This window comes from Choloepus didactylus, chromosome 18, assembly GCF_015220235.1.
Source record: "Choloepus didactylus isolate mChoDid1 chromosome 18, mChoDid1.pri, whole genome shotgun sequence".
Taxonomy (NCBI): domain Eukaryota; kingdom Metazoa; phylum Chordata; class Mammalia; order Pilosa; family Megalonychidae; genus Choloepus; species Choloepus didactylus.
Genome location: NC_051324.1, coordinates 59,900,375 through 59,928,254, shown reverse-complemented (window position 1 = coordinate 59,928,254; position 27,880 = coordinate 59,900,375). Strand labels below are relative to the sequence as shown.

Sequence of the window (27,880 nt, the reverse complement as noted above, 5' to 3'; positions counted from 1 at the left end):
CACCACAATCTTGCTGTACGATAAAGTAACTGAAAGTTTCACATAAATGAATCATAACAGAACTTGACCAAAGAGGACTCTACATGGCCTTCACTGGAGAGTCACAAAGACACTGGGGATCTTCTTTCCCATCTGAATTAATAAGAACACACTGAACAGTGCTCTGCTTCTACTTTTACTCCCAGCTCCATCCTTGTGGGAAAATCATAGCCCTGCCCATGCAGCCTCTCATATAACAGAGAACAAAATGACAGCATGGGAACTCCCAGTAGAGTTGGCATAGCATATTGCTTCCAAACACGATTTTTGTTTGAATTTTTGTTTGAATCCAAGAAGAACCAAGATGAGAGGTGGGTGGACTCTTTTGCCCTAGCAAAGTAGGATGCAGGACAAAAAGATTTGAGAAACAATGTTTACTAGGTATTTGCACCAAAGCAATTTAGACTTCATTTGACTTTTTCTTTTTAACTACAAAAATATGTACTGAGCACCTACTATATCCAGGAAACCATAGTAAGTTCTATATACATATGTAGAACAGGGCTGGGACTGTTTTTTTTTTGTTGGTGGTGGTGTTTTAAATCCATCCTAAGTATACAATCAATGGCTCCCGGTATAATCACGGTCATACATTTACCACCACTATCTATATGTGAACATTCCTATTTCTTCCTAAAAGAAAGAAAAAAAATCTCATACCCCTCCCTCAATCCCTCTATTATTAACATTTAGCCTGGGTATAATGCCTTTGTTACAGTTAATGAAAGAATATTACAAGGTTACTGTTAACAATAGACCATGGTTTGCATTAATTGTATTTTTACCATATACCACCCCATTAACATCTTGTAATACTGACATACATTTGTTCCAGTTTATGTAAAAACTTTCTTATATTTGTACAATTAACCAATCATCATCCATCCTAGGTTTTTCTAAGTTATACAGTCCCAGTTTTCATCCTCCAGCTTTCCTTTCATGACATGCACAACCCAATCTTATTCCTTCAGCCATACTCACACTCAGCTTTGTTAATTACACTCAAAGTATTGTGCTACCATCACATAATACTGTGTGATTTATTTCTGAACCTTTACAATCAACCTTATTAAACATTCTGTATTCCTTAAGCATCAATTGCAAAATCTCTGTCCTCTTTTAAAACGATAACCTGTGCTCTTGAATTTAACTCTCAGAGTTTGTTCATTATAGTTAGTTCATATTAGTGAGATCATACAATATTTGTCCTTTTGTTTCTGGCTTATTTTGCTCAAGATAATGTCCTCAAGGTTCATTCACGTAGTTGCATGCATCACGACTTCATTACTTCCTGCAAAGCTGCACAATATTCCATAGTATGTACACACCACAGTTCACCCCTCCACTCATCAGCTGATGGACGCTTGGCTGCTTCCATCCATTGGCAATTGTGTATAATGCCACCATAAACATCAGTATGCAAATGTCTATCTGTGTCCCTGCTTTCAGTTTTTCTGAGAATATGCCTAGTAACGGGATTGCTGGATCATATGACAATTTTATACTTAGCTTCCTGAGGAACTGCCACACTGCTCTTCAGAGTGGCTGCACAATTCTATTTCCGGGACCAATTTTTATTCATTTTTGTTTTAACAGCATCTAACAGTATCTGTTAGGTGCTTGATATGTTTATGAACTGTTAAAATAAGACAAAAACACCAAAAAACCATAGTCTCTACACTAATAACAATGAAGGCAAGACAACCATATATAAACACACACACACACACACACACACACACACACACACACACAGAGCTTTGGGTAAGAAACCGCCTCCTCAAGTCACAAAATTCTTGTGACTGGCTTTTAGTGTACAATGTCATAAATTCATATTTTAAAGCACTATGCATAATTTTATATCATGTAATAATTGTGTAACCAAAACCCTTTAATTGTAGAACTATAGCACACTTTACATATTAAGTTTTTGGAAAAACAGACATTAAAAGAAATTTTCCCAATGACCTATATTACAATAAAGAATCATTTCCAAAGGAAAAATTTATAAGTAATTTATAAACAAACTCTTAAAGCAAAAAATATTACATTGCACTATATCGTATTGGGGCCACTATGAAAAAGCAGGGAAAGCTATCTAGAAAAGTTCTAGGGATTCTTACATTTCAGTTTTCCCAAAAGGGCAACTTTATTATGCCTAGTAAACAAGAGCCTGTTAGGCTCTTAGTAGGGTCTAATGAACGTACACTTTACTTTCCCTTGGTGTTCCCTGAAGATCATTGTCATAAAATTCTCTTAAACAATCTCCACCAAGCTGATTCACCAGAATAACTAAACTGTGTCCCTCTAATATATACCAATCTGCCTATGGCTTGTCCGATGCTCAGAGCTTACAGGCTCCTCGTGCAACACAGTAGTTACTACTCACCATGAGTCAACTATGTACATTCCCTAATCTGTTTATGCCAGTTATGCTTGTTACAGTGTTTATATAATATTATAAAACAGTATAAAATCTGCTGAAATTCTGACATTTTAGAATTGGTGTCTATAAAGCGAAGTTAATCCTTTGGAAAATTTGAAAAAAGTGTTTCATTTAAAAAATTAGCGTTAATTAGTGTTAACTAATGTGCTAGGAAACTACAGAAGATTGCGGAGAAGATCCACAAAAATCCAGAAGAATTCTGCACTCTCAATTGCTTCACAAGGTCTAAATTCTCTGCCCATTTCAAAGAAACCCATAAGGAAATTACTGGTGAGGTTTGTGCACAAAAGACAATACAGAATTCCAAGCCATGGACCAAAACTCCAAGAAAAAGCTTTCAACCAACTTTTTTCAATTAACTACCAATCCCAAATATATTCAATAAAAGGACTTCTATAGTTCTTAAAAAATAGGTAATATTTTTAAAAATAGATTTTCTCATTTGCTGTGAACAAATATGGTGCTTTTGTGAGCTACTGAGGTCAAACATTGAGAAGCTAAACAAAAAAATCACTGCAGTGTAGCTTTCAATTGATCTGTTAGTACTAACTGTCTGTTGCAAAGATTCTACTGGTTTGCAAACAAAGCTATTCTTTTCAAAGTGACTTTGGAGTCTGCCAGTAATTAGAACCACTTAAAGCTCTCTGTGCCTTGATTTTTCACATCTATAAAACAAGCAGAGTGTACTAGACCTTTATGATCCTTTCACCTGCTAAATTCTATTCTGTGATGGTTAAGTTCATGTGTCAACTTGGCCAGGTCACGGTACCTAGTTATTTGGTCAAGTAAGCACCGGCCTGATTGTTACTGTGAGGGTACTTCATGGATATAAACTATTAGTCAGATGGCTGCATCTTACAGCTGAACACATCTACGGTCAACAAAGGAGAAGAGACTGCCTTCAGCAATGAGAGAAGTCTCATCCAATCAACTGGAAGGCCTTCAAGGCCTGATGATTTCAACAGTCAGAAAGAAGAATTTCTGTTTCTACTTAAGCCTATCAGCTACTCCTGGGAATTCATCAAAACCATCAGAGTTCCCAACCTGTGTCCGTCCTACAGAATTTGGACTTACCAAACCCCATGGTCAGGTGAGCCAATTCCTATAATAAAACTTATAATATTATAAGATACACACACACACACACACATATACACACATACATGATACTGAGTGAGAAAATCAGACTTCAGAAGAATATGTACACTATGATGCCATTTTGTGCATGTAAAACTCCAAAACAAAACTATAACGTCATAATGTATGCATATATATGCATGCTTGTGTATGTACCTACATACATATATAATATATACATTATTTTATATAAAGAAATATGAATAAGTATGCTAAAATATCATCAAGACTTGTTTTCAGATGCATTTTAATTTAAGCTCAATGTTCTTAAGTAGAAAACAATGAGCTGTTACAATCACAAATGCTGTGGGCAGCACCATGGACAGTATCCGAGGCAGCACCCTGGTCAGCACCCTGGTCAGCACCACGCTCCATCCCACCAAGTGACAGGTGTTCTGGTTTCATCCAGGAGCAAAGAAGGGGGAGAAGGTTGTGAATGATTCCTTATTTTATATCTAATGCAATTTAATGTCATAGACTAATAAAAACCATTTAAAATAAGTATTGCAGGCTGAATTGTGTCCCTCAAAAAGATATGTTCAAGTCCTTAAGCCATGGTATCTGTGAATGTGACATTATTTGGAAATTTCCAGTAGGGTCTTCACAGATGTAATGATTTAAGATGAGGTCATTCTGTATTAGGGTGGACCCTAATTTCCTATGACTGGTGTCACCGTAAGAAGAGGGAAATTTGGATACAGAGACAGAAACACACAGGGTGGAGATGACCAAGTGAAGATGCAGACAGAAGTTGGAGTCAGATTGTCACCAGACAAGGAATGCCTGGGGCTGCCAGAAGCTGGAAGAAGTAAGGAAGGATTCTTCTCTAGAGCCTTCAGAGGAAGTATGACCCTGCAAATACCTTGAGTTCAGACTTCTAACCTCCAGAAACTGTGAGAGAATAAATTTCTATGTTTTTTTTAAGCCACGTGGTTTTTGGTAGCTTGTTATAGCAGCCCTTGGAGACTAATGCAATGAAGCAAAAAATAATTTATAGGCAATGCTTTCAATAAACCTAACAACACGTTTAAGCATTATAATGATAAGTATACTGTGCTGGTTTGGTTGTATTATGTCCCCCAAAACGTCATGTTTTTTAATGCAATCTTGTGGGGGCAGATGTATTAATGTTGATTAGGTTGGAACCTATTGACTGAGTTTTCCACGGAAATATGACTCAAGTAACTGTGGGCAAGAACTTTGACTGGATAATTTCCATGGAGGTGTTACCCCACCCATTGAGGGTGGGTCTTAATTAAATCACTGGAGCCATATAAAAGAGCTGACAAACAGAAGGAACTGAGAGCAGCTAACAGTGACATTATGCAGCTGCAGCTTACAGAGACATTTTGGAGGCAGCTGTTGAAAGCAGACTTTTGCTAGCCCAGAGTTTGCCCTGAGAAGCTAAGCCCAGAATGCTGCCACATAAGCCTTTAGAAAGGACCTGGGAGAAGAAACCAAGAATGCACAGGAGCTGAGAGAGGAGCTGGAACACAATCCAGGATGAGCAGATGCCAGCCACGTGCCTTCCCAGCTAACAAAGGTCTTCCGGTGACATTGGCCTTCCTTCAGTGAAGGTATACTTGTGCTGACACCTTAATTTGGACATTTTCATGGCCTTTGGGCTGTAATTTTGTAACCAAATAAACTCCCTTTGCCAGTTTGAATGTATTATGTCCCCCAAATGCCATTATCTTTGATGTAATTTTGTGTGGGCAGACGTTATCAGTGTTGATTAGGTTGTAATTCTTTGAGTGTTTCTTTGGAATGTGCCCCAACCAGCTGTGGGTGATGACTGTAATTGGATAATTTCCATGGAGGTGTTGCTCCGCCCATTTGGGGTGGGTCTAAGTTGATCAGTGGAGCCATGTAAATGAGCTGACATAACAGGAGGAACTCAGTGCAGTTGTGAGTGATGTTCTGAAGAGGAGTGACAGCCAAGAGGGACACTTTGGAGAAAGCACAGGAGCTGCAGATGAGAGACAGTTTGAAAGTAGACTCTTGCTCCAGAGAAGCTGAGAGAGGACAATATCCCAAGTGCAACTAAGAGTGACATTTTTGAGGAACTGCAGCCTAGAGAGGAACTCCTGGGAGAAAGCCATTTTGTAACCAGAACTTTGGAGCAGACGCCAGCCACATGCCTTCCCAGCTAACAGAGGTTTTCCGGACACCACTGGCCATCCTCCAGTGAAGGTACCCAAGAGCTGATGTGTTACCTTGGATGCTTTATGGCCTTAACTGTAACTGTGTAACCAAATAAACTCCCTTTATAACAGCCTATCCATCTATGGTGTTTTGCATTCCAGCAGCATTAGGAAACTAGAACACCCCCTTTATAAAAACCAATCCATTTCTAGTATTTTGCATAACAGCAGCATTAGCATTAGTATATGAACATATACTACAATGGTCAAAACTATGTGTTAATTGATCATCTTCTGTAACACTTAAAATATGGTACTGACAGATGGAGAGAAGACAGACTAAATGGTTCTTCCAGAAGATTCCTTCAGAGTAAAATCACTGACTTGAACAAAAAGTCTCACCTTACAGACAGAACTCCAGTTCTAGAATAACTGAATTAGCACTTCCCCTTCTGTCCTACCTTTTCCCACATCGTTACTTACAATGAACCAGCTTCTACCCTATGGCCACATCAGCCACATCACACAAGCCCCAAACCCTTCCTTGTCTCAAGCTTACTCTTACCAGAGCACCTGGCTTTACAATTTTGTCCATTAAATCTGTTTGATTCACCTCTTTAAAGAAATGACTTTACAATCAAGATATGTGTCTCTGGTAGAAGAGAATGCCTTTATAAATAACTTAAACCACAAAACATGTTTCTCAACTGATCACTATTTAAAACCTTGGATTCAATATCTTTTCAACAACAGAAAATATCTACATGAAAAGTTAAATGTAACCACACTCATTTAACCTATATTTAGAAAAAAATATTTAAGGAAAGTAGAAACCTTAGCTGTATACAAACACATTTTCTCATTAGTTTTTAACAAATGCTCATTTTTATCCCTGCCAAGGTCTGCAGGTAAAGAACCTTGGCTCCATGTGCTGACCCACTTCAATTTGGTGTTAAACTCCTCTACCATCGAGCTTCTCACAATGCTTCAGGCAAGGAAGTGATAATTAAGGGAATCACTTATGATAGTGTTTCCCAAAATGTGATGGGTGGTAAGAACCATGTAAGGGTGATTATTAAAATCACAGATTCATGAATCAGACTCCCCAAGTGAGGAGTCTAGGAATCTCTTTTTTTTTAAAAAAAAAAAAGCTTACCAGGTGACTCAGGCATCTTGGAAAACACTAATACGCAACCCTCTCCACCACTACCCGTACCTAAGGTAATTTCCTTTATTTTCACCTCTAATCAAGAATTATCCCTTATCCTACTTCCACAAAGAAAAAGGAGGAGCATGCTAAAGACAACCCCAATGCTTAACATTTCCTCTCACTCAGAAAAAAAAAAAAAAAATAAGTTGCCACATTCCTGAGTGAGGAGTACAATGTTCTCTCCTGCCACGTTACCAGCTTCTCTTCCCAGACATCTCTACTTCAGACCAGGCTAGAAGTGTGTTTCTGGCAACTACTTCAAATATTTGACTTCTTTTAACCAGTTTGGATTTAATGTAACTTTAAATATCTCTAAAAGATAATTGAGGAGTGACATCATCAACATGGCAACGTAAACAACTACTGAAAACTTCTCTCCAGAGATTCAACAACAACAAAAAAGGACAGTTCTGAATTGTTTGAAACTCTGGAGGAGGATATAGACTGGAGAAGGATCCTGCAAATGCTGAATTGAAGAAAGAGAAGAAATATCAGGTAAGAACTTTCCATCCCAGACCAGTCCTCTCTCCTCCCCCTCACTCAGTCTCCATGTGGAAAAGGCACAGAGTCAGCAGACAGAACCCCTCCCAGCAAGGACACAGTCTATAAAATCTCTCACAGCAGTGAGACAGACCCCCACCATCTGAAGATCCAGGGAACAGGGAAGGATACTTCAAGGCCCAGGCAACTGAAGGACAAAGAGACTAAGAAGACGTGGACAGAGACTGCGTTTCCAGCCCTGGGTCTGAAAACCCTCCCCCCACCCTTGAGGGAAGCAGCAGCCGGCAGCCATTTCCTTGCCTTGGGGACAGCTGCAGTACTGGGTCAGTTGAGGGAGTACTCTATCACAGGTGGAGCCCCACATCAAGCCAGATTTTGGCCAGCAAAGTGAGGGCATAGGAATCCCACAGTTTCACCTCATCTGTGTAGATGCAGCCTGTGCTTGGAGGCAAAGCAGCCTCTGAGAATGATGACATTACCAATCAGCGCCATCTGCCGGACAGTCCAGAAAGTGCAAGGAAAGTAAAATACTCTTTAAGAGATGTTCCAGACCTTTTATTAGGATGACAGGAGCTGGTCTACATGCTCTGTATGGAAACCTGGCCCTGTTTTGGCTGAGAAATATGGAAGGCCCAACTGTTAAAGCAGAGCTCTAAAACAAACCCAGGTCTTGCTGGCCGGCAGAAAACAGAGCACCACTGGAAGCCAGCAGATTTGTATTGCCCACACAGTGAACCTGCTGGGGTTCCCAGTGCCTACCTCCCATCTCTGTGGCAGGCCACGGTGGGCACCTGATTTTGGGGGAAGACTGGGTGAGCAGAGCCAATCTGACAACTGGCTGAGAGAAACAAAGAAAAGATAGAAATCAAAGACAACCATCAAGAAACCCTAGGCAAAAGAGAGAAAACAACCTCCAGAACTGACAAACTAGACAGCAGAAAATCACAAGTCACACCAGGAAACATGAAGATATGGTCCAGTCACAGGAACAAACTAACACCTCAACTGAGATTCAGGAGTTGAAACAATTAATTAAAGATGTTCAAACAAATCTTCTAAATCAAATCAACAAGTTGAAAGAAAATGCAACTAAAGAGATGATGGATATAAAGAAGACACTCAGTGACCATAAAGGAAGAATTTATAAGCTTGAAAAAACAAATGGCAGAACTTACAGGAATGAAAGGCACAACAGAAGAGATGAAAAACATAATGGAGAAATACAACAGCAGACTTGGAGAGGTAAAAAAAAGGATTAGTGAACTAGAGTACAAAACATCTGAAATCCTACACACAAAAGAACAGATAAGGAAAAGAATGGAAAAATATGAGCAGGGCCTCAGGGAACTGAAATGACAACATGAAGCACATGAATATATGTGTTATAGGTGTTCCACAAGGAGAAAAGTTGGGAAAAGGGGCAGAAAGAATAATAGAGGAAATAATCAATGAAAATGTCCCAACTTTATGAAAGACATAAAATTACAGGTCCAAGAAGTGCAGTGTACCCCAAACAGAAATGATCCAAATAGACCTACTCCAAGACACTTACTAATCAGATTTTCAAATGTCAAAGACAAAGGGTGAATTCTGAAAGCAGCAAGAGAAAAGCAATCCATCACAAACAAGGGAAGCTCAGTAAGACTAAGTGCAGATTTCTCGGCAGAAACCATGGAGGCGAGAAGGCAGTGGTATGATATACTGAAGATACTGAAAGAGAAAAATTGCCAACCAAGAATCCTATATCTGACAAAACTGTCCTTCAAAAATGAGGGAGAGTTTAAAATATTTTCAGATAAATAGACACTGAGAGAGTTCATGAACAGTAGACCTCCTCTACAAGAAATACTAAAGGGAGTGCTATAGACAGATAGGAAAAGACAGGTGAGAGAGGTTTGGAGAAGAGTGTAGAAATGAAGACACCAGGAGATAGAACGAGAGTACAGATTGAGCATTTAATGCTGAAAGAGTACAGAATGTTAAAAAGGAGTGACTGTATAGATCCATAAATGGATAGCCCAATACTGTGTGATGGTAGCACAATACTGCAAGCACATTAAACAAAGATGACTGCGACTACGGTTGAAAGAGGAAGGTTAGGGGTATGTATGACACCAGAAGGAAAGATAGAAAATAAACACTGAGACTGTATAACTTAGTGAAACCTAGAATGGCCAATGATTGTGATTAAATGTACAAATATAAGAATGTTTTTACATGAGGGGGAACAAATGAATGTCAGGTATTGAAAATGGGATGGTATTGGGGAAAAAATACAATCAATGCAAACTAGAGTCTATAGTTAACAGTAACACTGTAACATGCTTCCATTAATTGTAACAAAGGCAATATACCCAAGCTAAATGTCTATAAGAGGGGGATATAAGGGAGAGGTATGGATTCTTGGCATTGGTGGTGTTGTCTGACCTTTCCCTTTTTATTGTATTTTATTTTATTTTTCCTTTTTTTGTCATCATTTTTTCTTTTTTTTTTTTTTTTATTTCTTTTTCTCCTCTTCCTCATGCTTTGCGGAAGAAATGGAAACGTCCTCATATAGACTGTGCTGGTGAATGCATAACTATGTAATTATACTGGGAAATGTTGATTGTTTATTTAGGAGGGAACATATGGTGTGTGAATAAAACTGTTTAAAAAATAAAGAGGGATACAAGTGCTGGAGAAAATGAAGAGAGAGCAATGTACCTAATCACTGTTGGTGGGGAAGTAGGATGGTACAGCCCATCTGGAGGACAGTGTGGTGGTTCCACAGGAAGCAAATATGGGCTGCCATATGGTCCTGCAACCCTGTTATTGAGTATATATTTGGAATAACTGAGAACAGGGACACGAATGGACATTTGCACAGTGGGGTTTATGGTGACAGTACTCACGATTCGCAATGGATGGAGGTGGACTAAGGGTACACTGACTGATGAATGGAATGGCGAACTGTTGTGTACACATACAATGGAATATTGAGCAACTATGAGAAGGAATGAAGTTGTGAGGTATGCAGCTAGGTGAACGGACCCTGGAGACAGTATCTTGAGTGAAATAAACCAGAAATGAAAAGACAAACATTACAATGCCTCATTAATATGCACTAACTATAATGTGCAAACTCTGAGAATTGAATCTGACAGCATAGGTTATCAGAGGAAGGCTTATGGTAAAGATTCATTGATTGTAAGCTCTTATAGCAATTACATCAATTCCTAAGTCATAAGGGCTATTGCTAAATTCTGAAATGATGAGCTCTTGTGTATAACCTTGTCAGTCCCTGGTATTTCAGGTATTTGTGTGATGTGACACTTGAGACTCAGAGCCAGAGTTCGGCAGCTATTAATGTCAGCATTACCCCAAACAGCAAATGTTAAAGAGGCTGAAAAAGAGATCAGACTTCAGTTAGAGATATGAGTAAAATGGACTTGGTTAGGCCTAAGGTAATTCAGACTAAAGGGTAAAGGATGATATTGACGGTGATTTAAAACTTCAATTTCTGTGTGAAACACCAAAGGAAGAGATATTTATTCAGTGCAGAATCTATATTTTCTGTAGCATACTACGTAATTTAACTTGTATGGTCAGTTTATTCAAACACATAATTACATAGAACTTTGAACAGGGAGTGAGATCTGGTTCGTTTGTACAGGTTAGTGTGAAGACCCGATATATCCCAGAGTAATATGGGCAAAGAATAAAAATGTATTTGGCAAAATCCCCTTGAGGGACCGGGGGAAAATGTGGAAATATTAAACTTCCCCACCTGGGGAATTACTGATATTCTCACAAGCATTTGGGACCACCAATTTAGAAGGCTGAGCCCTTGATCTTGGGCTTGCCCTTATGAAGCTTGTTACTGCAAAGAAGAGGCTAAGCCTACTTAAAATCGTGCCTAAGAGTCACCCCAGAGAACCTCTTTTGTTGCTCAGATGTGCCCTCTCTCTCCAAGCCAACTCTGCAGGTAAACACACTGCCCTCGCCCCTATGTGGAACATGACTCCCAGGAATGTAAATCTCCCTGGCAATGTGGGACAAGACTCCAAGGGATGAATCTGGACCCAGCAGTGTGGGATTGAGAAAGCATTCTTGACCAAAAGGGGGAAGAGAAATGAAACCAAGTTCCAGTGGCTAAGAGATTTCAATGGAGTTGAGAGGACATTCTGGCGGTTATTCTTATGCATTATAAAGATATCCCTTTTTAGTTTTTAGTGTATTGGAATAGCTAGAAGAAAATACCTGAAACTGGAATGGCAACCCAGTAGCCTTGATTCTTGAAGACGATTGTATAACCATATGAATATACACATATACAATGTTACTGTGTGATTGTGAAAAACCTTATGGCTCACACTCCCTTCAGCAAGTCTATGGACAAATAAGTAAAAAATGGGGACAAAAAGTAAACGAATAATAGGGAAGGATGGTGGAGGGATAGGATGTTTTGGGTATTCTTTTTAAATTTTTATTCTTATTCTTTTTGGGGGGAGTGTGCCAGTTTGAATGTATTATGTCCCTCAAACGCCATTATCTTTGATGTAGTCTTGTGGGGCAGATGTTTTGGTGCTGATTAGATTTGCTTGGAATGTGCCCCACCCAGCTGTGGATGATGACTCTGATGAGATATTCCCATGGAGGCATAGCCCCACCCATTCAGGATGGGACTTGATCAGTGGAGCCATATAAATGAGCTGACTCAAAGAGAAGGAACTCAGTGCAGCTGTGAGTGACGTTTTGAAGAGGAGCAAGCTTGCTACAGAGGAACGTCCTGGGAGAAAGCCATTCTGAAACCAGAACTTTGGAGCAGACGCCAGCCACATGCCTTCCCAGCTAACAGAGGTTTTCCGGACGCCATTGGCCATCCTCCAGTGAAGCATTAGCAAATTAGAACAGGGGGGTAATGAAGGAGTTCAAAATTTAATTGTGGTGATGAATGCACAACTATATAATGGTACTGTGAACAACTGATTGTACACTTTGGATAACTGTATGATATGTGCATATATCTCATAAAATTGAATTAAAAGAAAAGATAACTGAGTAATGGATCTAGAAGATAATGGTGGCTCCATGAATATGATATCCCCATATATATCTTCCTCAAACTCTACAGAAGCAACAAAAATAATGTCACAACAAATGACCTATACCTTCAGCCTTACTGGGAGACAGAAAATACCAAGAAACTCAAATTACCTGAAAGTAGAAAAATAAACACCAAAATTACACAGAGTTCTCACCATGAGAAAAAAGAGATGGGAAAGCAGGGCATAGACAAAATACAGACAATATCACCCTCCAAAAGAGAACATCCAACACCAAATGTCAAAATACTGAACACAGGTTTGAGACTTGAGAGCTCACAACTGCAGATACGTGGAAGGCCCTGTAAGTGAGCAGGGCTGGAGGAGGCAGCACTGAAGAATCACTGAGAAGAATCACACATTGAGAAAGGATGGTGTCCTTAGAGTGACTGTGAAGGGAAAGGAGGCAGTAAGAGGTGAAAAGTAAGGATCCCAAGCAAGAAAAATAAAGCATGCCAACCCACCTCTCTGCAAAAAAAAAAATCTCGAAATGAAAAATAAAGTACAAGGTGCCCAAGGAAGAATATACTGGAATGAAAATTTAATAAGGGGGGCCCTCCCCAATCAAGATGGTGGAATGAGACACTTCAGGGCTCTGTCCCCACACAGAAGCTTGGAACAACCAGCAAGAACTGGCAGAAGCATCTTTTTCAGGTCTCCAGAAAACAGGGTGAGTGCTGAGTCAAGAAAAAGGCTTCTTTAAAGCAATAGGATCTCATGGCACCCTGGCCAGCCCCTCCCTCGCCCTCCGGAGCCAGCCCATGTTTCTAGTGTAGATCCCTGGTCCCCATCCCAGAGGGAGCAGAGGGGCCCTCGTGCACATGCTGGGAGCATGTATGTTTGCCTCAATCTGTCTGCTGGTGGCCTGAGGTTCTTGCCGTCCCAGAAGTTGCCCTGCGTGTAGAAGGCGGCTCACTGAGCTCACCTACAGAATGCTGTGTGAGAGCAGTTAACTCATGCTGCCTGGGGCCAGGAATTACTGGTGTAGGATGCAGTACAGTGCCCAGGACCATGAGGAAACTGTTTCATTGGGAAGAGGGAGACATTTGTAAAAATTCCTAGGGCCACACAAGAATGCCCCAGACAAGATGCACGCACAGAAAAGAATCATGAAGGCCCCTATCCTTTGGCCTGGAGCTATTCTCATACAAGCCTCCCCTACCAACCGGCAGTCTGGACCCACAGCACCTCATGCCTCAGAGGCTCTTCTGCTCTGGAGGAGTGGGCACATAAAAAGGGATTGCCTCTAGGCCCATCACTAAAGGCTGTGACTTGTGCACCATATCCAAACATCGGCATCCCATACATGCCACAGGGTGGGGTTAAACCCTCTCCCATTGCCATATTAATTACATAGGATCATTTTCCATCACTGCTGGAGCCACTAGGAAGTAGAGATTACAACGCCCAAGCCAAGTAGTGGAACAGTCTGGGTCACCTTTAGAGGTGAAGAAAAGCTATGTCTGGTGGCTGCCAGTCACATAAAAAAAATGATCTCCTTTTACCCTGCCATGAGTGCCTATTACCATCCAAGGCACAACACCTGGGCTTGCAAACACCAGACACAGAGCAAGTCCTGAGAGAAAGCATTTTGCAATGTTTCAGCAAGGAAGAAACAACACCAGGTCCGGTTGTCATGATATAAGCAGCAGCCCTAGTGTAATGTCAGTGTTCACCCCAGCTCTGGGTTTTAGTATTTTTACCAGTTGCACGGTCTTAGGCTTATTTACTGACCTGTAAGATCTCACCATGCAAGCCCAGGAATGCTTAAACAGTATTCAGGTAATCCTAAAATTGTACCCAGGGATGGGACAAAGGAGATTGCTTATTGTCACTCCTAAACCACCTGCACCCAGCATGCCACTGAGCATGGCTGATAACCCAAGGCTATCCAACCAACATATGAAATGAGTCCACTGGCATCAATGCATAAATGATTCTCGACCCAGGCATACCCTAAATAAGATTCTCACACAGTACCAATGGCTTCCTGAGAACAAATCAAATCTACAAGCTAATTGTCCTCTACCCCAGCCTACTGGACCTATTATTTAAAACAAGAGCTTAGGTTACAAAGAAAGCCTAAAAAAATCAATATGCACTTGGCAGGGAAGTGTGGACAAACAAATTCTCCCTGTAGAGGAAAGTACAGGTGGCCACACTGGAACACACAGCCAAAGTCTTTGCTAGATACGTTCTAGATGACCCCCTAAAAGTCATGGAGCTCTGTGATGACAACCATTTTACAAAACCTACAGAGATATCATAACTAGAGCTGCTCAATGGTATTTAAAAGCCTATGACACAAACATTGGGACTGGCAGTTTGATGCACCGAGCCCTCTATCATGGGACTTGCCCTTATGAAGCTTGTTACTGCAAAGGAGAGGCTAAACTTGCATATAATTGTGCCTAAGAGTTTCCCCCTGAGTGCCTCTTTGTTGCTCAGATGTGGCTCTCTCTCTCTAACTGAGCCACCTCAGCAGGTGAACTCCCTGCCCTCCCCTCTATGTGGGACCCGACTCCCAGGGGTGTAAATCTCCCTGGCAACATGGGATATGACTCCCGGGGATGAATCTGGACCCAGCATCGTGGGATTGAGAACATCTTCTTGATCAAAAGGGGGATGCAAAATGAGACGAAATAGTTTCAGTGGCTGAGAGATTTCAAATGGAGTCGAGAGGTCACTCTGGTGGACATTCGTATGCACTATATAAATAACACCTCTTAGGTTTTAATGTATTGGAATAGCTAGAAGTAAATAAAGGAAATACCTGAAACTATCAAACTCCAACCCAGTAGTCTGGACTCCTGAAGACGATTGTATAATAATGTAGATTATAAGGGGTGACAGTGTGATTGTGAAAACCTTGTGGATCACACTCCCTTTATCTAGTGTATGGATGGATGAGTAGAAAAATGGGGACAAAAACTAAATGAAAAATAGGGTGGGATGGGGGGTGGTTTGGGTGTTCTTTTTTATTTTTATTTTTATTCTTATTCTGATTCTTTCTGAGGTAAGGAAAATGTTCAGAAATAGATTGTGGTGATGAATGCATAACTATATGACCGTACTATGAACAGTTGGTTGTATACCATGAATGATTGTATGGTATGTGAATATATTTCAATAAAATTGAATTTAATTAAAAAAAAAAAAAGCCTATGACAAAATCCCCCATCCTTTATGGACTGCTACTCAGGAGGGTTACCCATCCCTGGGTTGGGCCCCAGTGATCACCACCTCAGATGACATCACCCCAGCCCATAATTTCACTGTTGGAGATGACCTTGTCTCAGACAACATTGCCACAGTCCATGATCTCATTGCTGGAGAGAACTTTGCCTCTGGTTGAATCCACCACAGGAGTTGGAATACAAAACTTATAGCACTGCTTGCAGCCCTGGAATCAGACTTGTGATTATCTAGTGCAGAGACTGCCAACTGCCTACCCAGAGAGCCCATGCAATATCGTACAGCCTGCAAAACTAAGCCACATCCCTATGACAACAAACGGATATCCTCCAGGTCAAAATCAGTAGTTGTCAGGCTCGACAGCCCAAAAGGTGCAACTGGTACCCCAGAACCTGGGCCTCATACAACAACAGCATAGCTCCCTAGCTCAAATGGTCTTTGACAATGGACTAGCATTGGATTGTCTGCTGGATAAGGAGGGAGGAGTCTATACTATGACTTGCAAGGCCTGTTGTTGTACATCAGCAACCCAGGGGAAGTCCAATATACTTAAAAAAGATGTAATGCCAGATACACATTATTAATAATATCTTTAACACCTCTGTTAAAATGTATAATTCTTCCCAAACCCTCACTATATTCAAGCCCGCCTGAAACCTTTTCTCATGGCTTGGGGAGACTGACTTCACCACACCTTCCAGCTACTAGTCATAGACTACTTCTAAGTATGATTACGGTGCCCTTATTTAGACCAGCCATTCAAACAACAACAAATAGCTTAAATATGTCCTTAAATATCTCAATTACTCAAGCCGTAGCCATGTTAAAAAATGATGCCAAGGCACCACAGGGTGTATTGTAATGTCATAAAAGAAATAATATTTGGTGCCTCGTCATTTCTGCCTAGTCGTAGGTTCCCTCTTTGAGTAAACAGCCCAGCTAGCAACTTGCACTGCATACACCTGAGAATAACTGCAACTTGCACTGCATATGCCTCCATATGGTTTGGATAATAAGAACCACCTTTAGTTTCTCTGGAGGGCCCCTGCTGCTTCTTTTCCAAATGGCCCCTTGCCCTTTCACACCACTGTAATTTACTAGCAAGGCCTACATTTCCATATGGATTGGATGATAAGAAACTGCTCTCAGCTTCTCCAAATAGCCCTTTCTGCTTTTGTTTTTCTCACTTTATAGTTTGAAACTTCCAATCCCCAGTATCCATGGAAAAGACCTCCCCTCCCCTCTAGGTTACAATAAAGGCAAGTGCCTGGGACCACATGTGCTTTCACACACACCCCACCTCCCACTCCATGGACGCTCACAGGAGCCTAGGTTAGGTAAACCTGGGCCCCTATACTGTTTGTGCTGGTTTGAATGTATTATGTCCCCCAGAAAAAGCCACGTTCTTTGATGTAATCTTGTGGGGCAGACATTTTAGTGTTGATTAGATTGTAATTCTTTTAGTGTTTCCATGGAGATGCGCCCCACCCAACTGTGGGTGATGACTCTGGATAATTTCTGTGGAAGTGTTACCCCACCCATTCAGGGTGGGTCTAAATTAAATCACTGGAGCCCTATAAATGAGCTGACAAGCAGAAGGAACTCAGTGCAGCTGTGAGTGACATTTTGAAGAGGAGCTACAGCCAAGAGGGACACTTTGAAGAATGCACAGAAGCTGAGAGAGTAGCTGCAGAAGAGAGACAGTTTGAAGATGGCCGTTGAAAGTAGACCCTTGCTCCGGAGAAGCTAAGAGAGGACAAAAACCCCAAGAGCAACTAAGAGTGACATTTCTGAGGAACTGAGGCCTAGAGAGGAATGTCCTGGGAGAAAGCCATTTTGAAACCAGAACTTTGGAGCAGATGCCAGCCATGTGCCTTCCCAGCTAACAGAGGTTTTCCAGACATCATTGGCCATCCTCCAGTGACGGTACCCATTGTTGATGACTTACCTTGGACACTGTATGGCCTTAAGACTGTAAATTTGTAACCAAATAAACCCCCTTTATAAGAGCTGATCCATTTCTGGTGTTTTGCATTCCAGCAGCATTAGCAAACTAGAACACTGCCCTTATTCTCCCTTTCTTCCTCTAGGTTCTTTGATCTAATACAGCTGCCTTTTCATGCATTCTTGGCTGAATGGTTATCTGTATTTGTACCTCATTACCCAAAGAACTTCCAGAACACCACTGTACGGATAAGCCTCGGAGGAGAGCACTTGCACAGGTCAATCTGTAAAGACTGGGAAAGGTGTCCCCATCCCCTCCATCCCTACCATGTTCCAGTAAAACTTTATTTTCAAAAACAAGTATAGAGGACTGGATTTGGCCCACGGGTCCTAGTTTGCCGACCCCTGTTCTAAGCAATGCTCTAGAATGGGTTTAAAAAGAAAGATTGTGGGCCCTTACGGAGATGTATTGATCTCCAGGAGTTTGTTATTATTATAGTAGTTTTCAGCCCTGGCTACATAATAAACTCACTTGGGGAAGGTTTAAAAAGTCCTGATGTGCAGACCAATTAAATCAGAATCTCTGGGATGGGGTTGTAGGCATCAATCTTTTTTACAGGCTTCCCAAGTGATTCAATGCAAAGCCAAGGTTGAGAAGCATTGTATGAAGTCATGAAGTAGTGTCAGGTTAACCTAACTTCTTTCTTTCTTTTCTTTTAATATAAATGTTTTGTATTAGAAAAGTTATAGGTTTATAGAAAAATCAAACAGAAAATTCAGAGTTCCTATATACCTCCCCTATTATTAACACCTTGCATTAGTGCGGTACCTTTGTTAGAAATGATAACAAAATATTATTATAATTGTACTATTAACTACAGTCCATAATTTACATTAGTTTTCATTGTTTGTGTTGTACAGTCCTATGGATTTTTAAAAAAAAAATCTTATTCTAGTAACATATACACAACCTAATATTTCCTCCCTTAACTCCATTCAGATATATAATTTAGAACCGTTGATTACATTCACAATGCTGTCCTACCAAAACAGAGCTGTTATCCATTACCCAAACTTCTCAATCACACCAAACAGAAATTCTGTACCTAGTAAGCATTTTTTCCTTCTTTTTTGTTAGCTCCTGGCATTCTAGGAAAACTCAATCATAACACTGGCTAGATACAAGTATAAGGAACAGAGGCCAGAGATTCTAAATTTCAACAGTAATCCATTAAAGCATCAAAATGTCCAAGTTTTAACAAAAGGTTACAGAACATACAAAGAAAGAGGAAGTGATGGCCCAGGCAAAGGAGAAGATTAAAGCATTAGACACCATCAATGAGAAGGAGCAGACCTGGGACATATCAGTAAAAGACTTTTTAAAAATGGTCCTAAATATGTTCAAGAAGCTAAGGGAAACATGGACAAAGAACTATGAGAAATCCAGAAAATTATAGATGAATACAAAGGGAGTGTCAATAGAGAGATGGAAATCATGAAAAAGGAACCAAACAGAACTGAAGACCACAGTAACAGAAATTTAAAATTCACTACAGGAGTTCAACAACAGATTGGAGGTGGCAGAAGAAAGAAAACAGTGAACTTGAAGATAAAAGTATTGAAATTATCCAGTCTGAGGAGCAGAAGGAAGAAAGAATGAATAAAGGTGAAAAAGTCTGAGGAACACGTGGGACACCAACAAGCATACCAATATATGCAAGACGGAAATCCCAGAAAGAGAAGAAAAAGAGAAAGAGGCAAAGAGAATATTCAAATAAATAATGGCCAAAAACTTCCCAAATTTAACTTAAGACATGAATATACACATCCAAGATGCTCAAAGAACTCCAAACAGGATAAACCCAAATAGAACCACACCTCAACTTGTTATAATCAAAGTGTTAAATGCCAAAGATAAAGAAAAGAATTCTGAAAGCTGCAGGAAAGAAGCAACAGGTCGCATAAAAGGGAGTCTCAATAAAATTAACTGCCGGTTTCTCATCAGAAACCATGGAGGCAAGAAGGCAGCAGAACGACATAGTTAAAGTGTTGAAAGCAAACAACTGCAACCTAAGAGTTCTATATCCTGCAAAACTGTCTTCAAAAATGACGGAGAGATTAAGACATTCCCAGATAAACAAATAGTGAGGGAGTTGTCACCACTAGACCAGCCCTATAAGAGAAGCAACAGAATTCTGTAGGTTGAAAGGAAGGAACACTAGACAACTGATCAAAGCCACAAGAAGAAATAAATATCTTCAGTGAGGGTAATGATATAGGTAAATATAAATGCCAGTACTATTTTATTTTTGGTTTGTAAGGCTGCTTTCTACTTCCCATAGAATCTAAAGGGCAAATGCATAAAATGCAATGATAAATCAGTGGTTTTGGATTCACAATGTATAAACATATTTGTTACAAGAACTACATAAAGGTGGGGGGATGGAGGGGTATAGTAACATGGTTTGCATACTATTGAAGTTAAGTTGGTATCTAAACAAATGAGACTATTATAGATTTAGATTTAAATTAAAAATTTAATTTAATTTAATTTAAATTAGATTTAAATTTAACATTTAAGCCCCATGGTAACTACAAAGAAAATATCAGAGAATATGCAAGCTTATAGCAGCAGAAATAGAGTACAAGTTGCCAGGGGCAGGGAGCAGCGGAAATAGGGAGTAAATGCACAATGGGTGTAGGGTTTCTGTTTGGAGAGTGGGGAGTTTCGATAATTGAAAGTGGTGAGGGTACTTAAATATTGCAAATGTGCTTAATCTCAATGAATGGTATGCTTGGGAATGGTTGAGATGGGAAAGTCTCAACGTATAGTGTATGTATGTTCTCACAATAAAAAAAAAAGAAAAGAAAGAGAAACAAAAGAGACGATGACAATTAAATGTAATGTATGATCACAGATGGGATCTAGCAAAGGAGGTGAAAAGATTGAAGGGATACTACTGAGATATAGGAAAAAAACAGAATAAAGACTGTAAGCTTTATATCAAGGTTAAATTGCTTGAACTTGATAAATATACCTAAGGCGGTTGCATAAGTGATATCTTCGTTTTTAGGAAATTTACGTGGCACTATTAAGTGTTCAAGAAGAATGATGTACACAATATACACTCAACTGTTTAGAAAACGGATTGACAAACAGATAAATCGATCAATGAATAAACAGAATGATACAGCAATGTGGCAAAAGGTTAAGATTGATGAATCTGGGTATCTGGGGATGTTGGGGTATGCTGGAGTTCTCTGTATGCAGTTTGAATTATTTTTGTAACTCTTCCTTAAGCTTTACACACTTCAAAATTAACAGTTTAAAAAAATTAATAAGGGCCATTGAGGAAAGACAGGAAAACAATCAATATAATAAAAATGAGATAAATAAATAAATAAATAAATAAATACATAAATAAATAAAAAGATCAAAGAGAAAATGGTTGAAATGGAAGACAAAGAAGGTTCAACATACATAAAATTGGAACCCTGGAAGATGAAAGGCAAAGCAACTGGAACAGAACTAACATTTAAAACCAGAACCCAAGAAAATTTCCTGGAAATAAAAGAAAAGTTAATACTGACAGGACTCATTGTATACTTGAGAAAACTGACCCAGAATGATCAATTCCAAGAAATATCCTAATAAGGATATCAGACTTAAAGACAGAAAAATCCTCAAGGCCGTTAGGCAGAAAAATCAAATTATTTATAAAAATAAAATTTAAAAAGACAAGGGAAAGTAACTAATGATACAGAGGAAATTTTTTAAAATCATAAGACTAGTTTCCAGACCTCCATGCAAATAAATTTGAAAACCTAGATGAAACAGATAATCTCTTAGGATAATAGACTTACCAAAACTGACCCCCTAAAATATACAAAGTTAAAACAGACCAGTTTCCATAGAAGAAATAGAGAATATTCTCAAGGAACTAACACAAGCACATGCAATATACACACACCCACCCCTTAGGTTTCACAGGAAATTCTACCAAACCTTTAGAGACCAAAGAGTCCCAATGCTACCTAAATCGTTTCATGGAATAGAAAATGAAAGAAAACTTCCAAATTCTTTTAATGAAGGATCTATAATATTAATACAAAAACCCGACTGAAAGCATAAGCAAAAAAGAAAATCACAGATCAATAGCATTTGTGAATATTGATGTAAAAATCCTAAATAAAATATTAGCAAACAGACTCAACATTACATTAAAAACATGACACACCATTAACAAGTGGGGTTCATACCAGGAATGCAACGAGAGTTCAATATTAGGAAAACTATTATCTTAGGATTAATCTCTACATGCTGAAAAAGGCTTTGACAAAATTCAACACACATTCTTAACAAAAACCCCCAAGCAAACAGGAATGAATGGATACTTTCTTAACTTGATAAAATATGTATAACTCAATCTTAAAATCATCTTCTTTCTTAAATGGAAAATACTACAGACATCTCCCTTTAAGATTAGGAACAAATAATTATGAAATATAAAATAATTATAAAAATGGAGAGGGAAAAAAGACCAAAAGTCTTATAGAAAAATGGGCAAAAGACATGAACAGAAAATTCATAAAAAGATATAAAAACAGCCTATAAAATGTAAAAATCTTTATTTCACTCATAAAATGAGAAACACAAATTAAAATTACACTGAGATACAATTTTTTACCCTTTGTGTGGGCAAAAATTAAAAAAACTGACAAACTACTCTGCTGGCAAGGTTGTGGGGAAACAGGCACTGTCACACATTGCTAGCAGGAATGCACAATCGTACAATTCCTATGGTGGGTATTTGGCAATATCTAATGAAACTGCATATGAATTATGGTAGTCATAATCATAAGGTGGCCCCCCAAATTCCAGGTCCCTGTTGTATACCCATCTCCTAGCTATTCAGTCAAACACTAATATAGGTGTTGCCTTAACAGGATTTTGCAGATATAATTAACGCCCTGTATCAGCTGACCTTATGGTAGGGAAAATATCAGAGTGGGCCTGACCTAATTACATGAGTCCTCTAAGTCTAGGTTTAGGGGTCAGAGACAGAGAAGTCAAAGAGATTTGAAATGTGAGGGGGATTTGATGAAAGGGAGATTCTCTGTTGCTGGCTTCTAAGATGGAGGGGGGCATGTGGCAAGGAATGTGGGTGGACTCTAGGAATTGAGTATGGCCCTCCAGTTGTCAGCCAGCAAAAAAAGAGGATCTCAATCCTACAACTGCAAGGAACTGAATTCTGCCTCAACCAAGTACACTTGGTAGAGGACTCCAAGCTCCAGATCAGAATGTGGACGGCTGACAACTTGATTCCAGCCTTTCGAGATGCTAAGCAGAGAACCCTGCCACACTATGCATGGACTTTCAACCCACAGAACCACGAGCTAACAAATGGGTATTCTTTTCAGTCACTGAGTTTGTGGTAATTTGTTATGCAGCAACAGAAAACTAATATGCACATTTCCCCTTTGACCCAGAAATCTCACTTCTATGAATTCACCTTGAAGATAAAACTCCAACAATATCAAAATTGCAATGTTATTTGTAATTGCAAAATAACCTAAATGCCCAAACACAAGAGATCAGTTGAACAAACTAGGCTACATAAAAAGAATGGAGTACCACACCGTTATAAGAAAGAATGAGGAAAATCCCTATGAATTGATATGGAGTGATGTCTAGTGAAAAGGAGTAAATATAGCATGTTACCTTTTGTGTAAGAAAGAAGGGGGAATAAGAAAACATACATAAATTTGTTTATTTTTGAAAAATAAAAAGACACTAAAAGGATAAACTAGAAAATAATGAAATAGGTTGCCTACAATGTGGGGGAAGGTATGGAACAGTATGAAAGGGACACCGGAGAAAGTGACACTTCTAAGTACATATCTTTTTGTATAATTTTGACTTTTGAAAGCATGTTAGTGTTTTACATTTTTGAAATAATATAGTAAACCAAAAAAGGATGGGGGCCTAAAACTGAACACAAACAGAAATAAACAAATCCAGATGCATATTAAGTAAACAACTAATCCAAGTAACTTTTAAACACATTATCTTAACTATATTTCCTCAGTCTAGGGAAAAAGAACTGCAAGCCCCTATGGAATTTGTTAGTAGGTATATTTTTTTAATAGTTGGGTATGGCAATTCAGAAATTATTTTATATATTTTGTAGGACAGAGCTAAGAAACAAACATGTTGATGTTGTTGAGAACCAGGATTCTTAGAGTGGAAAAAGGAAGATGCAAATATGGAATGGGGAAAAGCAAGGAAGATCTCTGTGGGGTTCATCTGACACTGGAGGTGTCAGCGTGAACTCACGACTTCTAATATTTGTTTATGTGAATGGGTCCTTTGCTCTGTCTGCAGAAAGAGCCTAGAAGTAATGACAGTCTAGTAGCAACGAGCATATTTAGCAGCCAGAACTTGGTTTCTAATACCATTCCACACCAAAAGGAACCACGTTTCCTTGGAAAAATGGCTGATCTGGAAGCTGGGGCAGGAAAGGCATACAACGAACTAGGAATACCTTTTGCCAAAAAAAAAAAAAAAAAGATGGGAGCCTGTCAAAAAGACAAAGAAGCCAGCCTGAAGGGGTTCCTACTGACCAAATATGGGATAATTTGAACATCAAAATGAATAAGAAATAAGGACAATAATAGATCATAAACCAACTGAATAGAATAGGGATCTATGAGTCCATACTGATAATAGGTAAATAAATGAATACATAAATGGGAGAGGAAGAAGGCCTTTTCCAAATGGGAGAGGAAGAAGGACTTTTCCTTGGTATGCAGACTGATAAATCTGGAAGGAGTGCTGCAGTTGGAAAATCACCACTTTGCAACCATGTTAGAGATGGGCTTGAGCAAGAATCATCAATGGATGCTAAATCTATGGCATGAAGTCTTATCTGGAATAGGATACTTACATATGGTATTTAAAGAATATCTTCACAGATTACTTATTAGTTGTAAGGGGAAAAACAGTAAATATACAGTAGAAAAACCCGATATCTTCACTGTATGACCAAAATTAATATCACCAGTGAAAATAAACAAACACAGAGTATCTTTGGATGTTTTACTCTGAGAAGGACACACATCTCTTGTGTGGTATTCTGGCTAGGGATGAATAACCTAAATCTAATCACAAGTGAACATCAGACACACTTAAATTGGTTAACATTCTAGAAATGTATTCTTCAAAAATGTGAAAGTTATGAAAGAAAAAAAACCCTAAAGAACAATTTCAGATTAGAGAAATGTCAACTAAGCACACTACTTGATCCTGAACTGGATCCTATATTGAAAGGGGAAAGATGCTATAAAGGAGATAATTAGAACAATTAACAAAATTGGAGAAAGTCAGGGAGAAAGAACGATGAAGCAAATGTGACAATAGATGAATCTGGGTAAAGGTATTCTATAGACATTCTCTGTATAATTCTTGCAACTTTTCTGTAAATATGAATTGTTTTTTACTTTAAAAGGAAGCAGAAAATAAACTTTCTTAATTACACTTGCATTTTCTTTTCTTCCTCTACAATACCCATGATGTTGACGTGAAATTATCTGACTAAAGAAGATTCATACTCCATTTCTGCAACTTTGCCACACAACCTAAAGACAACGCCAGTTTTCTCCTATTAGTTCTTTGGCTTATAATCAATTCATAAATAGCTTAGTCTTTTTTTCCCCTGAAGTCATAAATTGTTTTCCTTGACCATCCCTAATAAACTACAATGACTTCATAACACACTTCACTAAGAAAATTACACCATATGTTTATGTACTGCCACCCTTTCTTCTCCTCCTTAACCTAAAATATCCCTTCTGCAAATCTGACTTATCTTTCCAGACAAACACAAAAGAAGAAAATATATCTCAGTATACAGCAAAATGGAATCACCAAGCAATACCAATTATTCCTCTTCAACATAACTTAGACTCCTTAAAAAAAATCTATAGCTATAATTTCTACAAAGTCCCATTCAATTTAACTCTAGACAAGTCAAATAACCTCCAAATAACCTTTGACTTCTCCTTACTCCTCACTATACTCCATTCTGAATCATTTCCTAGAGGTAGGATTCTGGTGGGTCTATCAGAAATTATTAGGAGCTCCCAACTGCCTTTGTTTTTTAAAATCCAAAATTTTCACTATGTATCTAGGTCCTCCACTTCCTGCATACTCAATTCTCATCACTTAATATCATTCATTCAGATCTTCCCTTTCGATGAAGCAAACATACTTCCTGAGCACCACCTATGATTTGTTTGCTCCCATTTCTATGCCTTTTATTTATATTACTCCTCATCCTAAAAGTCTTTCTCCCATCTCTACCATGAAATGCTTTTCCCCTACTTCATACCAATGCTTAAAACTCTAGTGCCAAGAAAGACTTCCTGACTAATTTTGCAGTCTCCAATCAATTCAGTCACTCTTGCTCTATCTCAGCACTTTTGCATACAGCTTCTAAAGTAATATTTGTGCACATATTTTCCTTGTACCTGTTCTGTGAGCTATAAATATGTGGACATTTTTCCCCCATTAAATTGTAATTTCCAGGCAGAGAGGTAGGCAGATAAAGAAACAGGGATACAAATACTATAACTATTTCCTTCCTGTTCTCATAGATCTAATCAGTAATCGGAATAGAATGAATGTTTAATGGCCGGACAACCAATAACAGAAAACTTTACAGACCTCAATAACTGCATGAAAATCATAAAGAAAATCTACCTCAGGTAGCTAAAAAGTATACCTACCTTCTATTTCTTGTCCAATAGAAAGTCCAGCCCACTTTCGCTGAAAAATAAGAGAAAATAAAACACACTTAAAAATAAATCAATCAAAATTAGAGAAAATGAAGAAAAATAGGTATTTCTATGGGTTTCAGGAACACATTCAAAGACCAAAACATGGTATGCTATCATCTAGCTTTGAACACCTGTCCCCAAATATACAAAGCCAGCCTTTCTGCAGTAAGGCCAGCGCCTCTGAGTAAGGTGCTCCTCTGCATAACTAATGCTTCTGGTTGCATCAGACAATAGGGTGCTCCTCTGCTTCTGGTTGTATCAGACAGCATTTCAGTGTTCTGAACATACTATGTTTAACTTTATTGACTGTTACAGAATCACAAAAAGAAAGACTTGCAATTCAGTAAAAATACATTAAAACTTGTCAGACAATCTACACTAAAACTCAAGCAGGAACTCAAATAGTTAGAGGGTCATGACTACTGCTGGTATGTCAGCGGAAGGAATTTCAGGCAGTCGTAAGCAGAATTGAGCTTCTCCCCAAGTTCTGACTGGTTACAATGGTAGGAATGTAGAGGCAGGGCAGATTGTGTTTAGGCAGGAATTTGGGACTAGCTTGGTATAGATTCAAAATTAGTAATTCCTGATAACACTCCAAAGAACAGTGAGAAAAATAATTTTGGGTTGGAAATCAAGTTTTCTTACTCGTCTGAACATTGTGGATTTTTGTGGTGCACAGTTTAGAAGGTGTTGCCTTGTGAATCTGTGCAACAACAAATGTTCTTCCTTACAGCTTTCTTCCTGTAGGTCCCTTCTCCCTCCCTTCTGCCCTTCACCTTCCCTAAAGGACTTCTTCTGTAACATCCCATCCACCTCCTGCCAACCCAAAATTTAGCAGCATGCAGATTAAGCCCAGACTTTGGGTCACAAAGCAGCCACATTTAGGTTCTGAACTTCAGCCCATAGGACAGCCTCCAGAGATAATAAAAATAGTACCTACCAGATGGGGTTGTTATGAGAATAAATGAGCTAACACATGCAAAAGTGGTTAGAATAGTGCCTGTCATACAGTCAATGTTGGAGAAATTTTTTTAAAACAAGCAGAAAGGCAAGGAGAAATGGCCACACCTCAAGCTATGTCTGGACACCAGAATCCCAAACAAGTTTTGTAAAACCTGGGAAATCCTGGAATATGATTGATCGTCCAACACCTATAATCTATGAAAACAAATGTGAAAAGTAGTCTCGATAATGGAGAGACACCCAAACAACCAATGGAGAGAAAAGAGGAAAAGTGAAAAAGACTTCCATAATTTTTGAGGGCTTCAAGAGATCTTCATAGTTCCTAAATTTGATCTCTTTCCCTAAACCTCCAACAGAGTAAATCAATACTTATTAGCAT

At 39.0% G+C, this 27,880-nt stretch overlaps 1 protein-coding gene across 3 annotated transcripts in view; it reads right to left on the bottom strand.

Annotated features, from left to right (window-relative positions):
• NSF (N-ethylmaleimide sensitive factor, vesicle fusing ATPase) overlaps positions 1-27,880 on the bottom strand; it is a 181,828-nt gene that overhangs the window by 104,248 nt on the left and 49,700 nt on the right. For all 3 annotated transcript variants that reach the window (XR_005212643.1, XM_037808729.1, XM_037808730.1), the window contains exon 4: positions 26,488-26,527. Coding sequence is in view for 2 of the 3 variants with exons in the window: in XM_037808729.1 (XP_037664657.1) it covers positions 26,488-26,527 (40 nt within the window). In the remaining variant the exon portion in view is untranslated. The remainder of the gene's footprint in view (positions 1-26,487; positions 26,528-27,880) is intronic.